The 16,966-nt window shown below is 30.4% G+C and overlaps 1 protein-coding gene across 1 annotated transcript; it reads left to right on the top strand.

Annotated features, from left to right (window-relative positions):
* Positions 1–9,732: 9,732 nt before the first annotated feature.
* On the top strand, positions 9,733–16,406 carry LOC107004855 (mitogen-activated protein kinase kinase kinase 3-like). Its single transcript, XM_015203236.2, has 11 exons — positions 9,733–10,256; positions 11,232–11,546; positions 11,734–11,821; positions 11,979–12,041; positions 12,221–12,381; positions 12,464–12,539; positions 12,919–12,978; positions 13,072–13,179; positions 13,285–13,521; positions 15,577–15,698; positions 15,799–16,406. The coding sequence occupies exons 1-11, from the start codon at positions 9,907–9,909 to the stop codon at positions 16,061–16,063; spliced, it is 1,845 nt and encodes a 614-aa protein (XP_015058722.1). The 5' UTR covers positions 9,733–9,906; the 3' UTR covers positions 16,064–16,406.
* Positions 16,407–16,966: the final 560 nt, after the last annotated feature.

Raw genomic sequence — 16,966 nt, forward strand, 5'->3', positions numbered from 1 at the left:
ATATATATATATATATATATATATATATATATTCATCATTAATAAATTGTCTTATATTTAATTTTTAGTGTGAAATATATAGTTAAGTATAACATCCGCAAGCCGAGAGATCACTGTAATAAAAATAACTTTTAGCGGCATTAAATATTGACACTAATAAAAAGTGTTAAAGTCTTTATCGGCATTAGTTAAGTGTCATTAGAACCAATGTCGCTAAAGGCTTTAGGGACATATACAAAGAGTGACAATTGCCGCTAAAAATACATATTTAGCTGTAATTAAGAATTGAATGTCGTTAATAATAATTTTTGTTATAGAGGATCTGACATCAACTACATATCCTACATTTGAAAATATGCTACTGAAGGCACTCGAAAAATCCTATCTTTCGTATACATAAGATCATGGTGATTCACGGGTCTCCCCTCAAACTAAATTTCACATAGACCATTACAAAAAAAGTCTCTATTGATAGTTGAAATTTGATAAGATTAAGAATACATATAGGGTATACATGAATACTTTTAATGATGTAGGTATTAAGAAAAAAAGAACTAGTTTTATCCAAAGTGGATAATATTACACCTTTTTAAGGAACCGTATGGTCATGTGAAATGAAATCATGATTTGAAATTATAAGAAATTAGACGAAGTGGTCATTTGACCATTTGCTTTAAGAGAAAATTGATCCAATTTTAAAATTATTGAAATTGGCCGAACCTACTTTTCTTCGTCCTTCCTCCTCCTCCTCCTTCCATTTCTCGTTGCTGCTTTCACTACAACAAAAACAATTTTCAGCGGTATTAAATATTGACAATAATAAAGAGTAATAAAGTCTTTACCGGCATAAGTTAAAGTGTCATTAGAACCAACGTCGCTAAAGCTTTGGGGACATATACAAAGAGTGTCAATTACTGCTAAAAATATATATTTAGCGATAATTAAAAATTAATTGCCACTAATAATTATCTTTGTTGTAGTGTTTCAGACTTCCTTTCTCCTTCTTCCATGAATAATCAACCATTAAAGTTTCAATGCTTGCTTGATTTAAGAATTTGATGTATCAAAAGACTCAAAACATCGAGAGGGGCTTCTATCTAGAATTTGGGACTACTTAGAGGTGATTTTGAGTTTATCGCGATTGAATAGTCTGTGTATACTTCACATATAGTTAACGTATATTTCATGTATAGTCCATGTATACTTCATGTATAGCTAAACTATATTTAACTTTTTGAATGTATCATAGTCAGTATAAGCTATATTGGATAATTGATATATACTACACTAAGCTATATTGTATAGTTGGTATATACTTACTACAACTTTTGGCAAGCTATATTGTATAGCTAATGTATATTTGCTATGACTTTTGACTATTTTTTATTTAAAAAGAAACATGTTATATTTATTGTAAAATAATTACTTTATTGTATATTTCAAAACTATCTATTGAAATTCTGTTACGCACAACATGAGATGAAGTTGAGGTTTTCTTTATTCATGCAATTTGAACTTTAGTTGTATTTTTTTTTTGTTGCTAATCAACATAAAATTCATAATCATCAAAATTATCTCAATTCTTCATAAAATATTACTAAATAAGAAAACATAAATAACAAAAATGTAATACACTATAACAAAGCTATTCTAATAATAATACAACATTTATTAGCTGAACTTTCGTTCACTAAAAAATCCTAATAAATAACATTAAACTTGAGTTACTTTTTAATATAATTCTCCTAACGGTCATCAGTCAATCCACACGTTGAGTGCATTTCTCAATCACATGATCGATGAAATAAACCAACATTGTTAGTCTGAACTGTTTGTTGGTCAATATCATTAGTAACTATATCATCATGTTAATAAATAAATTTGTTTGGTATATAATAAATAAAGTTGGTGTTGGTTTGAAGTAATAATAAATTTGGTTGGTGAGAATAATGGTTATATTCTATATAAATAATTTTAAGATTAGTAATAATAATAATATCACCTATAAACTTTTCTTGCATACCAAACAAATGGTTTGTATATATAAAAAAAATTCTTTATATAAAAAATTGTGGATCAATTTTTATATTTAATATTTTAAAAGCATGACATGAAATTTAAAAATCAATTTTTTTTGGAGAATTTAAAATGTCATCTCATGATATAAAATCATGACATGAAATTGCACATCCAAAATATTGATTTCATTTCATAATTTCAATAATCATAAATATCTTATCATAGGATTATCATACAAAGAATTTCAAAAATTGACGATTAATTGAAAATACTTGATCAACATTATTTGAAAAAAGTTGACGATTGATTCTTTTAAAATTATTTATCGAATTGCAATGCAAATAAAGCTTTGGCTTTAGGCCCCATATATATGGAGCCCTACAAATTTATTAGTATAATTTTATGGCTCAATTTCTTTTTTGTTGAAAAAGAAATGTTAAAAATTAAAATATGTAGGGTAATCAAATTCTTTTTTCTTTTTTTTTATAATCCATGTAACTAGACAAATCACTTTTAAAAAAGGGATATTAGTATACTGAAAAAAAAATCTCATATATTTGTTATCTTAAAAGAAAATATTATTTGGATTATTTAGTTTAGTTTTAAAGTGTACAATAACTTCTAAGTTCTAACCCCCTCTAGTTCATTTTTCATTTTTCTTATATTTAATTAATTAAAAAATTTTAAAATTTTCTACAAAAAAAAAAAAATAAGAAGAAGAAGAAATGACTATCCACATTAATTATGTACTTTCATATTTCAATACACTTCCATCTCTAAAGTCCCTACTCTCCATCCCCCACGCTCCTACCTCTCTACCTACACTATTGATAAAGTATAATTTTCAATAAGAAAATATAAAATATAAAATGATAAAGAAGAAAAAAAAAGAGGATTTTATATCTTTTATATATAAAAAAGTTAAATAATTTTAATTATGTATAGATAATATAATTGTTCGTAAAGAATTAGCTCTATGTAACACTGTCGTAGATAAATTAGCTAACTAGTCAAAATTCATAACATAATTGTTAAGAACATTTTACTGTAAAATAATTATCAAAAATATCATTTTTTTAGCAAATAAAGTGTATCCTAATATAATTTATTTATCTTCTTTTTATTTTTCAAATTACCCATTTTTCTCTTTCAAATTGGGATTTTGAAGTGAAATAAAAAAACTATCAGGTATTCATTAACTATTGATTCTTTGATTTGTTTGAAAGTGATTCTAAAATAACTGTTAAAAAATTGATTCAAAAATAAATCTGAATCGTATTTTATTTGTTGAATCTTTTTCATAAGTTATTTTATATATATTTAATTTAAAGATTAAACAACTACTGAGATATTCAATTTGAGAATTTCTAATCAATATCTCATATAAATTATATAAGTTAATCAAAATCGCTTATTTTTTTTCAAAAAAAAACATTTATATTCCAATAGAACACACCCTAATATAATGCAATAAATAATATTTAATATAATATACTTTTATTCTAAATATATTTTCCTCTTAAAAACAAACGTGCTCACATTTTAGACGTGAGTGATGAGTCAATTATATTTCCAAAAAGCCGTCTTTATTGTAAACTCATAAAAAAAATATATAATAAACAAAGTTAAATTAAATTAAATTTTAAAAAATAAAATAAAATAAAAAAAATGTTTTAAAAGGCCACGTCATCCACTCGGTTTAATTTAACCACTGACTGCCGTCTCCAAAATTGCTGAGCTGTCCCTCACTGTTTGTTTTGGGCCCACATTTGCCTACTCCCCTCTTCTTCTTCTTTTTTCTATTTTGATCCCTCAATTACCTTCTTTCTTTACACTTTTTATCTATATAATTTTTTTACGTATTTATATTACAGTTTGATTAAATTTGACATAAATTACTTTCTAATAAATTATATTTTATATTTAGTAGAACTTAAATGCCAAACATCAAATTAATAATGAAGAGGTATTGATCACTTCACAATAATTTTTATTAGTTTTTAGTTTTACTTTTTGATTTTCATATATATATATATATATATATAAAATTCGATTTTCACATTGGACATAATGGATTTCTTCATTTTTAGAGTTTAAATTCAAAAATAAAGGTAAAGGATAGATTATAAGTGTTGTTATTCATCACGTCACACGTCTCGGTGGTTTGTGATTTTCTCGTGTTGACAGGATGTTAATTTTACATTGGACATAATGGATTTCTTCATTTTTAGAGTTTAAATCCAAAAATAAAGGTAAAGGATAGATTATAAGTGTCGTTATTCATCACGTCACACGTCTCGGTGGTTTGTGATTTTCTCGTGTTGACAGGATGTTATTTTCACATTGGACAATGTGGATTTCTTCATTTTATAGTTTAAATCCAAAAAAAAGGTAAATGATGGATTATAAGTGTCGTTATTCATCACGTCACACGTCTCGGTGGTTTGTGATTTTCTCATGTTGACAGGATGTTATTTTCACATTGGACATAATGGATTTCTTCATTTTATAGTTTAAATCCAAAAATAAAGGTAAAGAATGGATTATAAGTGTCGTAATTCATCACGTCACACATCTCAGTGATTTGTGCTTTTCTCGTGTTGACAGGATGTTATTTTCACATTGGACATAATGGATTTCTTCATTTTATAGTTTAAATCCAAAAATAAAGGTAAAGGATGGATTATAAGTGTCGTTATTCATCACGTCACACGTCTTCGTGATTTCTGATTTTCTCGTGTTAACAGGATGTTATCAATTAAGAGGCGGAAAATGTAGTTCATCCATGAAGATAAACAAGAGTTCATCACTCTTTGATTGATCCTGTAAGAAAACAAATACAAATAATCGTAAATGAAGAGCAATTAGATGTTTGTTGTGTCAATATTAACGTTCTCAAAATAAAATTGTTCATTGAATCAAATTTCTTTGCACTATCACATATTAAGTATATTTCATATCATTCTAATATTAAAACATATATTGTAATTTGAGAACTTATAATGATGTGTTCATTTTATTAATATAAAAACTACAAAAATTTTACTTTCCTTCATTATTATATCACTAAGTAGTATTTGTTTAAGAAAAAATCTATTTTGATCACTTAAAATGCATGATCATCTTTTAAACTTTTATCTTTTGCGTTGTTCAATATTTTAGATCAGTTTACATGATAATCATATTCATTGTTTGTCTGTGAATAAATTTGTTGATTTTAACTGAGTTAAGAGATTATTTTCATTACTTTAATACTAAATTAGGAATAGAGTATTTTGATAATCAAGTTAATTCTAGTAATAAATAAATAACTTTCCAAATTTCAAATAAATAAGATTTTTTTTTAACAAAATACATTCATCATTTAACAAATAAGTTAATATTAACATTATCAAAACAAATTTGTTTATGAGATCAAATTCTTTGCACTATCATATATTAAATATATACTATCTTTCATATCATTCGAATGTTAAAATATCATAAATTGAGAATGGATAATTAATTATTTTTCCCATTTTGATCCCTTATTCACCTTCTTTTTGGCACTTTTCATCCATATAATTGTTACATATTCGTATTACAGTCTAGTTAAATTTGATGTAAATTACTTTCTAATATTAAATAAGATTTCATTATTAGTAGAACTTAAATGAGAAACATTAAATTAATAATGAAGAAATATTGATCACTTAACTGTAATTTGTATTGATTATTAGTTTTACATTTTTTTTACATGTATATACCTAATAGCTTAGTCAGTTTATTGATTCAAGTAATTCGATTTTTACATTGTACATAATGGATTTCTTCAGTTTTAGAGTTTGAATTTAGAAATAAAGGTAAAGAATGAAGTAGAACATTCGTTATTCATCACGTCACACATTTCGGTGAAATCTGATTTTTTCGTGTTGACAGAAGTGCTCATTTAAGAGGTGGAAAAGGTAGTTCATCCGTGAAGACGATGAAGAGTTCCTCACTCTTTGATTGATCATTTAAGAAACAAATACAGACAGTTGTAAATGAAGAGCGATTAGATGTTTATTGTGACTACGTAGAAAGAAATAACTGCCTTTAATGTCGTCATTATACTTTTGTTTAACATTATCAAAACAAATTTATTCATTAGATCGAATTCTTTGCACCATCATATATTAAATATATACCATCATTCATATCATTCGAATGTTAAAATAATATCATAAATTGAGAACAAATAGTTAATTTTTTTCTGATCTTGATCTCTCATTTTTCTTCTTTTTGACACTTTTCATCCATATAATTTGTTACGTTTTCGTATTTCAATCTAGTTAAATATGATGTATATCACTTTCTAATATTAAACAAGATTTTGTAATTAGTAGAACTTAAATGACGAACATTAAATTAATAATAAAGAAATATTGATCATTTAACTGCAATTTTTATTGATTTTTAATTTTACACTTTTTCGCACACACACGCACGTACGCACGCATGAGCACATACACACACAAAAACTAGCTTTGCCAGTTTATTGATTCAAATAATTCGATTCTCACATTTTACACAATGAATTTCTTCATTTTTAGAGTTTGAATCCAAAAATAAAGGTAAAGGATGAAGTAGAACTGTCGTTATTCATCACGTCACACGCCTCGGTAGTTTCTGATTTTTTCGTGTTGACAGGATGTGATCACTTAAGAGGCGGAAAATATAGTTCATCCGTGAAGACGAAGAAGAGTTCATTACTCTTTAATTGATCCTGTAAGAAAATAAATATCAAGTATTTGTCTGTAAATAAATTTACTTGTTTTAACAGAGTTAAGAGATTATTTTCATCACTTTAATATCAAATTAGGAATAGAAAATTTTTATATTCAAATATTTGTACTAATCAATAAATAACTTTTCAAATTTCAAATAAATAAGAAAAAATTGTAACAAACTACCTTCCTCATTTAACAAATAAGTCAATATTAACTTTATCAAAACAAATTTATTTATCAAATCAAATTTTCTGCACTATCATATATCAAATATATATCATCTTTCATATCATTCGAATGTTAAAATATATATCATAAATTGAGAACGAATAGTTATTTTTTTTCCATTTTGATCCCTCATTTATCTTCTTTTTTGCATTTTTCATCCATATAACTTGTTACGTATTCGTATTAGAATCTGGTTATATTTGATGTAAATCACTTTCTAATAAATAAGATTCCATAATTAGTAGAACTTAAATGACAAACGTTAAATTAATAATGAAGAAATATTGATCATTTAACTGTAATTTTTATTGATTTTTAGTTTTACTTTTTTTTAAACACACACACACGCACGCACGCACGCACGCATGTATGTATGTATGTATGTATGTATGTATATATAGCTTTGTTAGTTTATTGATACAAGTAATTCGATTTTCACATCGTACATAATGGCTTCTTTATTCTTAGAGTTTAAATTCAGAAGTAAATGTAAAGGATGAAGTAGAAGTGTCTTCTTCATCACGTAACACGTCTCAGTGATTTCTGAGTTTTTCGTGTTGACAGGATGTGATCATTTAAGAGGCAAAAAATGTAGTTCATCCCTGAAGAGAAAGAAGAGTCTATCACTCGTTGATTGATCTTGTGAGAAAACAAACACAAACAGTTGTAAATGAAGAGCGATTAAATATTTGTTGTGATAACGCAGAAAGAAACAACTGCATTTAAAGTCGTCGTTATACTTTTGTTTACTTATATGAATCATATTTTGAGCGAGTTTTGTTCTTTATCATTTGTGTTGTTCGACAGTATACCTGATAGTCATATTTAGTGTTCGTTTTAGTCCATGAATAAATTTATTGGTTTCAACTGAATTAAAGGATTATTTTTATAACTTTTAATGCCAATTAGGGATAGAACACTTTGGTACTCAAATCAGTTCTAGTAATCTAGTAAATAACTATCAAATTTCAAATAAGTAGTATTTATGATAAGTATCTTCCTTAATTATAACAAAAATAAGTCAACATTAACGTTCTCAAAATAAAATCATTCATTAAATCAAATTCTTTGCACTATCACATATAAGTACATTTCATATCATTCAAATATTAAAACCTACATTGTAATTTGAGAACGTATAATAATGTGTTCATTGTATAAATGTAAAAATTATAGGATTTTTACTTTCCTTCATTATTTATCACACTAAGTAGTATTTGTTTAAGAAAAATTCTATTTTCACCGCTTGAAATGCATGATCATTTTCTAAACTTATTTTTTTGAGTTGTTCGATATTTTACATAAGATTACATAATAGTCATATTCAGTTTTTGTCTGTGAAAAAAATTGTTGATTTTAACAGAGTTAAGAGATTATTTTCATCACTTTAATACCAAATTGAGAATAGAGTATTTTAGTAATTAAGTTAATTATAGTAATCAATAAATAACTTTCCAAATTTCAAATAAATAAAAAAAATGTATAACAAACTACCTTCCTCATTTAATAAAAAAATTAATATTAATATTATCAAAAACAAATTTGGTCATTAGAGATCAAATTCTTTGCACTATCATATATTAAATATATATTATATTTCATATTATTCGAATATTAAAATATATACCACAAATTGAGAACAAATAGTTAATTAATTCATAGCAATGTAAAATTTATAGAATTCTTACTTTTTTTTCAATATTATATCACACTAATTAGTAGTATTTGTTTAAGCAAAATTTCATCTTTATCACTTGAAGTGTTATCATCTTATGAACTTTTATCTTGACATTGTTTGATACTCTTCTTCAACATTATGAGGAGGAGGAGTACTAGTAGTGCGTGATAGTCGTATTCAATGTTTGTTTTTGTAGGTGAATAAATTTATCGATTTCAACAAGACCAAAAGATTATTTTCATCACTTTTAGTATTAAAATTAAAAATAGAGTACTTTGTAATTTTAGTAATCTAGTAAATATCTATTAGAGGTTTTAAATAAGGAATATTTATAACGAGTATCTCCTCGTTAAACAAACAAGCCAATACTAAAGTTAGCAAAACAAAACTATTCATTAGATCAAATTCTATACACTATCATACATTAAGTATGTATTATCTTTCACATAATTCGAATATTAAAATCTATATTGTAATTTGTGAACAAATTATGATATATTTTTTGTATCAACACAAAAATTATATATTCTTAATTTCTTTATTTTTACATTACACTGAATAGTATTTTTTTTAGCAAATTCTATCTTCATCACTTGAAATGTGATCCTCTTCTGAACCTATTGTTCAATACTTTACGTTAGATTACAAGATAATCATATTTAATGTTCATTTTTATCGGTGAATAATAAGATTAAAAGATTATTTTCATCATTAATATCAAATTAGGAATATAGTATATTGATAATCAAGTTAATTCTAGTAATCTAGTAAATATCTATCAAATTTTCAAATAAGGAGTATTTATAATGAGTACCTTCCTCGTTCATTAGATCAAATTCTATTCGTCGTCCTATCTATCATTTAAATATTTTAAAAATGTCATTTTTGTATGAACACGAGATACTTTATTTATCGAGAAAGAAACAAAAGAGATATATTTTTAGTATAAATTGACATATAGTATATAGATTAGGGGGTGCAAAGCGCAAAACACGTACAACCAACTTGGCAGGCCCCTGTTTCCTTCTATCTATCTACCTTCCTATTTCCTTCTCAAAGTTTTCTTCGTCAGCTACATCGATACATCCCCCCTTTCACCTAAAAGAAAAAAATAATCTTGAAAAACCCAAATTAATTCTCTTTTTTCTGACTGTAGCATACCAAGAATCTACAGATTTCACTCATTTTTGACTCACTTGTGTTGATCACTGAGTTAGTTCAGAGGAAAAAAAAATGCCTGCTTGGTGGGGGAAAAAATCCTCCAAGAACAAAGACCTACAAGCTAAAGAGAAAGAAAGGGAAAAGTATGTAAAACCCAGAAGTTTTGATGAGTTACTTAGTAGAAATTCACCAAGAACCAGTAAAGATTTTAGTGGTTCTGGTTCTGGGTTTTCTGGGTTTGATTCAGGTTCTTCTTTGGAGAAAGCTCATCCTTTACCTATGCCTTCTGTTTCTTCACTGGGAAATGATCATGGGGTTGTTTTAGGATGTGGGTCGGTTTCAGTTTCGAGTACTAGCTCATCTGGGTCATCTGATGGTGGTGGTCCTGTGAATACTGATCAAGCTCAGTTGGATACTTTCAGGTTGGTGTTGGTTGATTTCTGATTATAAAGTTTCTTTCTTTATATGATTTGATGTTTGATTTTGTTCATTCTTTTTGGGATTTGTGAGGTTTTGTTATGGTTATTGCTGTTGGTTGACTTTGAATTGACTTGTTGTAAAAATTAGATCTTTTGTTGATTGGATTGGATTGTGATCCATAAGTTGAATGTATGTTGATTAGCTAGAAAGGCTATATTGGTTCAGTTGTCGCACCTTGATAAAAGGAGCTTTTTTGTGTTGAGAAAGTTGTTACCAGTGGAAGGCGGCAGGTATCTCGTGGAATTTATGAGCCCCGGACGCTTGGGGTTTGTTATTCAAAATTAGTTTTTTTGTTGATTGGATTGGATTGTGATCCACAAATTGAATGTGCATTGATAAGCTAGAGAGGCTTTATTGGTGCAGCTATTGCACCTTGATTAAATGTTTTTTTTTTTGTGTTAAAAGGTTGTTACTTGGCCCTTGTTGCCGGTGAGAGGTGGCAGGTATCCCGTGAAATTAGGGTTTATGTGCACAATCTGGCCGGTACACCATGGTTATAAAAAAAAGAAGAAGTTCAATTAGTTTATAGTTTTGTTTCTCCAGGTAGCTCTTGGTGGATTATGCATATTAAATCGAACATCTGATTAATGAGTCCGTGAATCACTTACTTCACATTTTGGTTTACCCGAAATACACCAAAATGCTAAACCTGAGAAATTATGTTGATTTCTTGAGTTTGCACTTGTTTCTATTTTCTGTGTGCTATAGTTCAATTACTGATCTTTCAGGAGGCTCAATTAGGAAAACTCAGAGAAAATTCTTTATACATGGTGTAATTGTACGGTACATAGCGTTACCTTCCTTTCTTTTGTTTTTTTCACGGAATACACAAGATGCATGAGTTACAAGTACTTCTTTTAAATGTAATTCATCCATTGTACTATCCTAACTGTGGGGACACTTCTGCTTGTTGCCAGAGGACTTGGAGATAATAGGTTGAGCCCACTGTCACGAAGCCCAGTTCGTTCCAGAGGGACAACTACCACATCATCACCTTTACATCCTCGGTTTTCGAGTTTAAATCTGGACTCTTCAACGGGCAAGTTGGATGATGTAAGGAGTGAATGTCATCAGCTGCCCCTTCCACCCGGTTCTCCACCCAGTCCTTCTGCTTTGCCAAACCCAAGACCTTGTGTTGTGGCTGAAGGCGCAAACGTTAATATGTCAAAATGGAAGAAAGGCAGGCTCCTAGGAAGAGGCACGTTTGGTCATGTGTATCTTGGATTCAACAGGTTTGTGAGCCTTCCAGCTTTTTTTCGATCAATGACGTTTGGGTTCTAACTAGGTTCAGGAGCATCATGGCTTTAGTATAGGTCATCTTATGCTCATTTTGAATTGGTTTATGGAAGAGCGTGTGGCAAATAGTTCACAGTGGACATAGTTACATAGTGATTAATTGGTGGTTTTCAATATGAACAGGGAGAATGGACAAATGTGTGCGATAAAAGAAGTCAAGGTGGTTTCAGATGATCAAACATCCAAAGAGTGTCTTAAGCAACTGAATCAGGTCTCTTTTATTACTCTTTCAGTATATTTCTGTTCGTTATTAATTTAGCTCCTTTCAAATTCTGCGATAAACTTCGTTCTGTAATCTTGTGTCTTTAGTTTGATATCTCCCTTTTCAATTTTGCATTCGATACCAACTGATTTCATCTTACGTACAGGAGATCATTTTACTCAGTAACTTGACACATCCAAATATTGTTCGATATCATGGAAGTGAACTGGTATGACTAGATGCTTTAGTAGGATGTGCATAATTATATATATTCATTCTGATATATACACAACTTAGGCAAATATGTTGATTATATTAATTTGTTCTTTTGTAACCTAGTTGCTTTGTAGAACAGAAATATAATCTTCCCATTTGGTTAACAACGGTTACCTTTTAATTATTCCTCAGGATGAAGAAACTCTATCAGTTTACTTGGAGTACGTTTCTGGGGGTTCTATACATAAACTGTTGCAGGAATATGGGCCTTTTAGGGAGCCAGTTATACAAAACTACACAAGACAGATCCTTTCTGGCCTTTCCTTTTTACATGCTAGGAATACAGTTCACAGGTGTGTCTTTATGATTCGAGTATTTGTGACTCAGCTATTCTGTGGATACTGCGGGATTCAAATGTCAATATTTTCTTTTCAGGGATATAAAAGGAGCCAATATACTAGTAGATCCTAATGGTGAAATCAAGCTAGCTGATTTTGGCATGGCAAAGCATGTAAGTAGCAGCAAAATCATAAAGTTATTTCTTTACCACTTTTTACTGAAAGGTGTCATAGAACTAATTCCAGAGCTTTGCACAAGAATAGCGGGAATTCGATTGACTGTTTTGATGTATGTTATACTTGCTATATAATTGAAGAACTCTAAACTTGTCATTTTGGTACTTTATTAGTTATTTGAATGAATGAATTTAGCCCTTCTTATAGAACCAACAGATGTGGTAGCCAAGCAAAAGATGAAGTTTTCGTTTCATTTTTTGTGTTTGTTTTTTGCTTCTCTTAAAGTGCTGTTAAAAGAAAAGGCGTTTGAATTTTTTAGAACAGTTTCTTTCAGCAATTGATCCATGCATTAACATTTATATTACCTTGGAGCAGATAACTTCGTGCGCGTCAGTGCTCTCTTTCAAAGGAAGTCCTTATTGGATGGCTCCTGAGGTATGCCTCCTTCCCGTTTCTGCGTACCCTCTCCTCAGTGTCCATCACTTTTAGCAAAGACTTATAGTTATTCCATTCCTCTGATATTATCAGGTGGTGATGAATACAAGCGGCTACGGCCTTGCAGTGGATATTTGGAGTTTGGGATGTACAATTCTTGAAATGGCAACTTCAAAGCCACCTTGGAGCCAGTATGAAGGGGTAAGATGTCGGAATATTTGATAAATGGATTTACCGATCATCTCTACTCAGGCCATCATCAAAGAACTCAAACCTAAGTGTCTTTGATTGCTCTCTATGGAACAGGTTGCCGCCATATTTAAAATTGGAAACAGCAAAGACTTTCCTGAAATTCCAGAACACCTTTCTAATGATGCAAAAAGCTTTATCAGGTCATGCTTGCAGCGGGAGCCGTCCCTACGACCTACAGCTTCTAAACTACTAGAGCACCCTTTTGTTAAAAACCAAAGTACAGCAAAAGTTGCTCATGTCGGTGTAACCAAAGAATCATATCTTCGTTCCTTTGATGGAAGCCGGACACCGGTAAAGATTTTGAGATTTTTCATTTGTCTGATGGAGTCTTTTACTTCTTTTTCCTTTGGAAAAACTATAATGAATTGTCTTGGAAAAAGTGAAATTACTCTCTGAACAAACTAGGAATCACTGAGTTCGAAATTTAAGTAAACATCAAGAAAGGAACTTAATAATTAGCAAGAGATAGCGAAGTGCTCAAGTGTAAGTTATCCTTTCTAGAGAGATGTGGCACCTTTCTTCCACTTGTCTGTCACTAGGGACATGCCAATCCTTATTAATAACTGCGGAATCTGATTAAGTGTTGATTAGGAATTCATTAAACTATAACAATTGCTTTTCTGATTTCAAGTCATTTCTGTGGATCAGTATCTGCAATTTGATCTTAATAAAGCTGCATACTAGTGTCCATCTCGAATAAGCATGTCAAATCAGATCCATCTGGTAAAAGTGCAAAGTGGGCCTTACAAAGGACCATTAGTTTGTAGCTTTTGTGTTTAGAGAATGTAGCTCTCTGAAATTACGATCTGGTGGTTCATGTTAGTTCATGTAACATGGTCAGTGAGGATTCATATAGCTGACCTCAACTTGTGTAGGACTGAGATGTAGTTAGTGTTGTCGTACTTTCTTGGTGAATTTTGTAAATTTAGCTCGATCATGAGTAGCAATTAAAAAGTTGTAGAAATTAGAATACAAAATGATATCTAAGTAGAAGATATCAGCTAAGCCTTAACGGGGTATATGGCCTTTTCACAATCTTACTCTATTCCGTACCCTATACATACTAGTTGTAGTATTTCTCCTCTAGTTTCTTATCCTTAAATTTTTGTTACTATCTACAGTCTCTTATACATCAATTATCACACTTATTTTCTTGTAGTTATTGTTCTTTTTTCGGAATGATTTGTGATGATTTTTGTAGTATTTTGTCATGATTTCTTCACTTCCGATTATTTAATTTTCGATCTATTTTTTCTTACACTCCACCCTCCCCCAGATCCCACTTGTCGGAATTCCCTGGTACGTTGTTGTTGTACCCTATTCCGTACCCTGTCACATTAATTCCCAATATTTGAAACCTTACCCACCCTTGATAAGGAGAACTGTAAGTAATCAAAACCGTATATACATGTGTTGTAGCTCGTATCCAGACGAGGCCCTGAAATCTTATTCTTCACAGTGTTTAGTTGGGAGGTGAATTCATATGAAACAATGGTTTTACAATAACAGATGTTACTTGGTAATCAAAACCTGTATACGTGTTCCTTGTAAGTTTCTAACTTAGAGCAATTATAAGAAGAGATGGAATATAACCTTGTGAGTTATGTTAACAACTTTACCCAATAATTATGTGTAATATGTCTTAAATATTAGTATGAGCTAATTGACGGTTTATCCAATCAATCTAGCCTTTCTACCCTTGGACTGGGTGCTCTAGTTTGTGTGGTTTACTCTTCAATGTTAAATCAACTCCAGCTTAATCACTATTGGGTTAACATACGCCTTAGCGGATGCTGGTAGGCCATTTTCTATTCCAGTTCGCAGCTTGTCTAACCACTTGCTGACCCCTACTATGGCCACTAAATATCTTTAGACGTTTAAGCTTATAGCCACAGTTCACGAAGGACTAGTTCTCCTGAGCAACATTTTGTGCAAAGGAATTCACGTAGGTAATAGAATCACGCTCCCAATATACAGAAATAGCTCTTGAAGATGCTTAATGCTTAATGCAACAGCATGTGGTTTTGTTTACTTGACTTAACATGGACAATCACGAAAATGTGCAAATTAGCTGATTGAACCAAATACTCATTTGAACCTTTGCCAGATCTCAAATCCAACATTTTCAAAAAATTATTAAAAACAACTCTGATGAGAATGGGACGGGTAGAAAAGCTTAGCAACAATACTTGGGTAGTTCATCCATCAATGTTATAACACCACGAAGGATGTGGAGGCACTTGGGATAGAGATTTTTGAAACTGATCATTTATGCTTTCCATTTTCCTTTAAGTGGTTTTGTATATATCCCTCTGAAAGTCTCTTTTCAATTTGTTTTTTTTACAGCCAGTGTTGGAGCTCCATCCTGGTGGAAGAAATATTTCTCCCGGAAGGAATATTTCCCCCGCTGAAGGAAACTATGCATCCCATCCGGTGATCACAGTCTCTAGACCATTGATCTGCGCGAGGTGATAAGCGTTTTTACCTTAATGTATCTACGTTTTAGTCTGTTTTCTACTCATGCCGGAGGACAGATGTATCTAACTGTTCTTTTCTCGACATCCACAGGGAAAATGTAAAAGCCATAACATCTTTACCGGTATCCCCCACATCTAGCCCATTAAGACAGTATGAACCTGCCCGTAAAAGCTGTTATCTTTCTCCTCCTCACTCATCTTATGGCATCGGGGGCCAGAGTGGATACGAGGCAAATGATTACTCAATGTTTCAAACAAGGCCCAGCACAAGAACCACACTTGAGCCATGGCTCGAAATCCCTCAATTTAGAACTCAGACGCCATCTAGATCCCCCAAAACAAGACCCATTCTTTAGTAACATGTGATGTGTGAGGTGAATGTTTTCTTTTCTTGCATTGCACCACGCGTGGTCGGTCCCTTTCTAGGAAATGAATTGCAGAAACTATGTCTCCTTCTAAGCTATTCGTTTCTGTTTGATGTGTTCATTATCGTCAAGAGAAATTTTGGGTGACCTGGGGTTTGGTTGCATGATGAAGGGAATTGCATTTTCTTGAATATAAGATCTGTAAAATGTACTTCATTCACAATGTAAATGCAAGATTGATCACTTGATTAAATTGTTTCATAGCGCTCTTGTAGTAGACTTAGCTATGAATATTCACGGAGAAATGAATACCGTGTTTCTCTTGCATTATTAATCACCTAGCAAGCCTTTCATTTGGTAGGTAACATCGCCAAAACATATCATTGGATTTGACTACAAAGGAAGGAAATCGAAGTGTGTTGGCACCTCTTGTGCAAGGCAACACTGGCCTTCTATTATCTTCTATTTGGTAGACTTGGTAAATAGATTCGACTTAATCGGATGACAATCATGTGTTCACTTTTCCTTTTTGGTTTCTTATCATCTATTTGATATTCACATTAAATTCTCGATTAATCTGAACTTGTGCGAAGAAAGTTTTTATGATTCATTAAAATATAAGGTTGTTGGTGGTGGAGTTAACTCTTTCTTAGGTCCATCTTTCGTTGAGTTTTTCCTTTTTCAAATTTTGTTCTTGAATTTTCAAAACTATTTCTAGATGGAATTATTAATGATAAAAAAAAAATTAAGGGTGCCACATTGTGGTTCCTATTTTACTATTTTTTTATTATAATGGTCCCATTTCCCAAATTGGCCTACTAGTTGATTAGTACACTTTTTGTATAGTTGTCTCTGTTTGGTTGTATATCATTTTTAAAACTCTATATATATTTG

Source organism: Solanum pennellii, chromosome 11, assembly GCF_001406875.1.
Source record: "Solanum pennellii chromosome 11, SPENNV200".
NCBI classification, from domain to species: Eukaryota; Viridiplantae; Streptophyta; class Magnoliopsida; order Solanales; family Solanaceae; genus Solanum; species Solanum pennellii.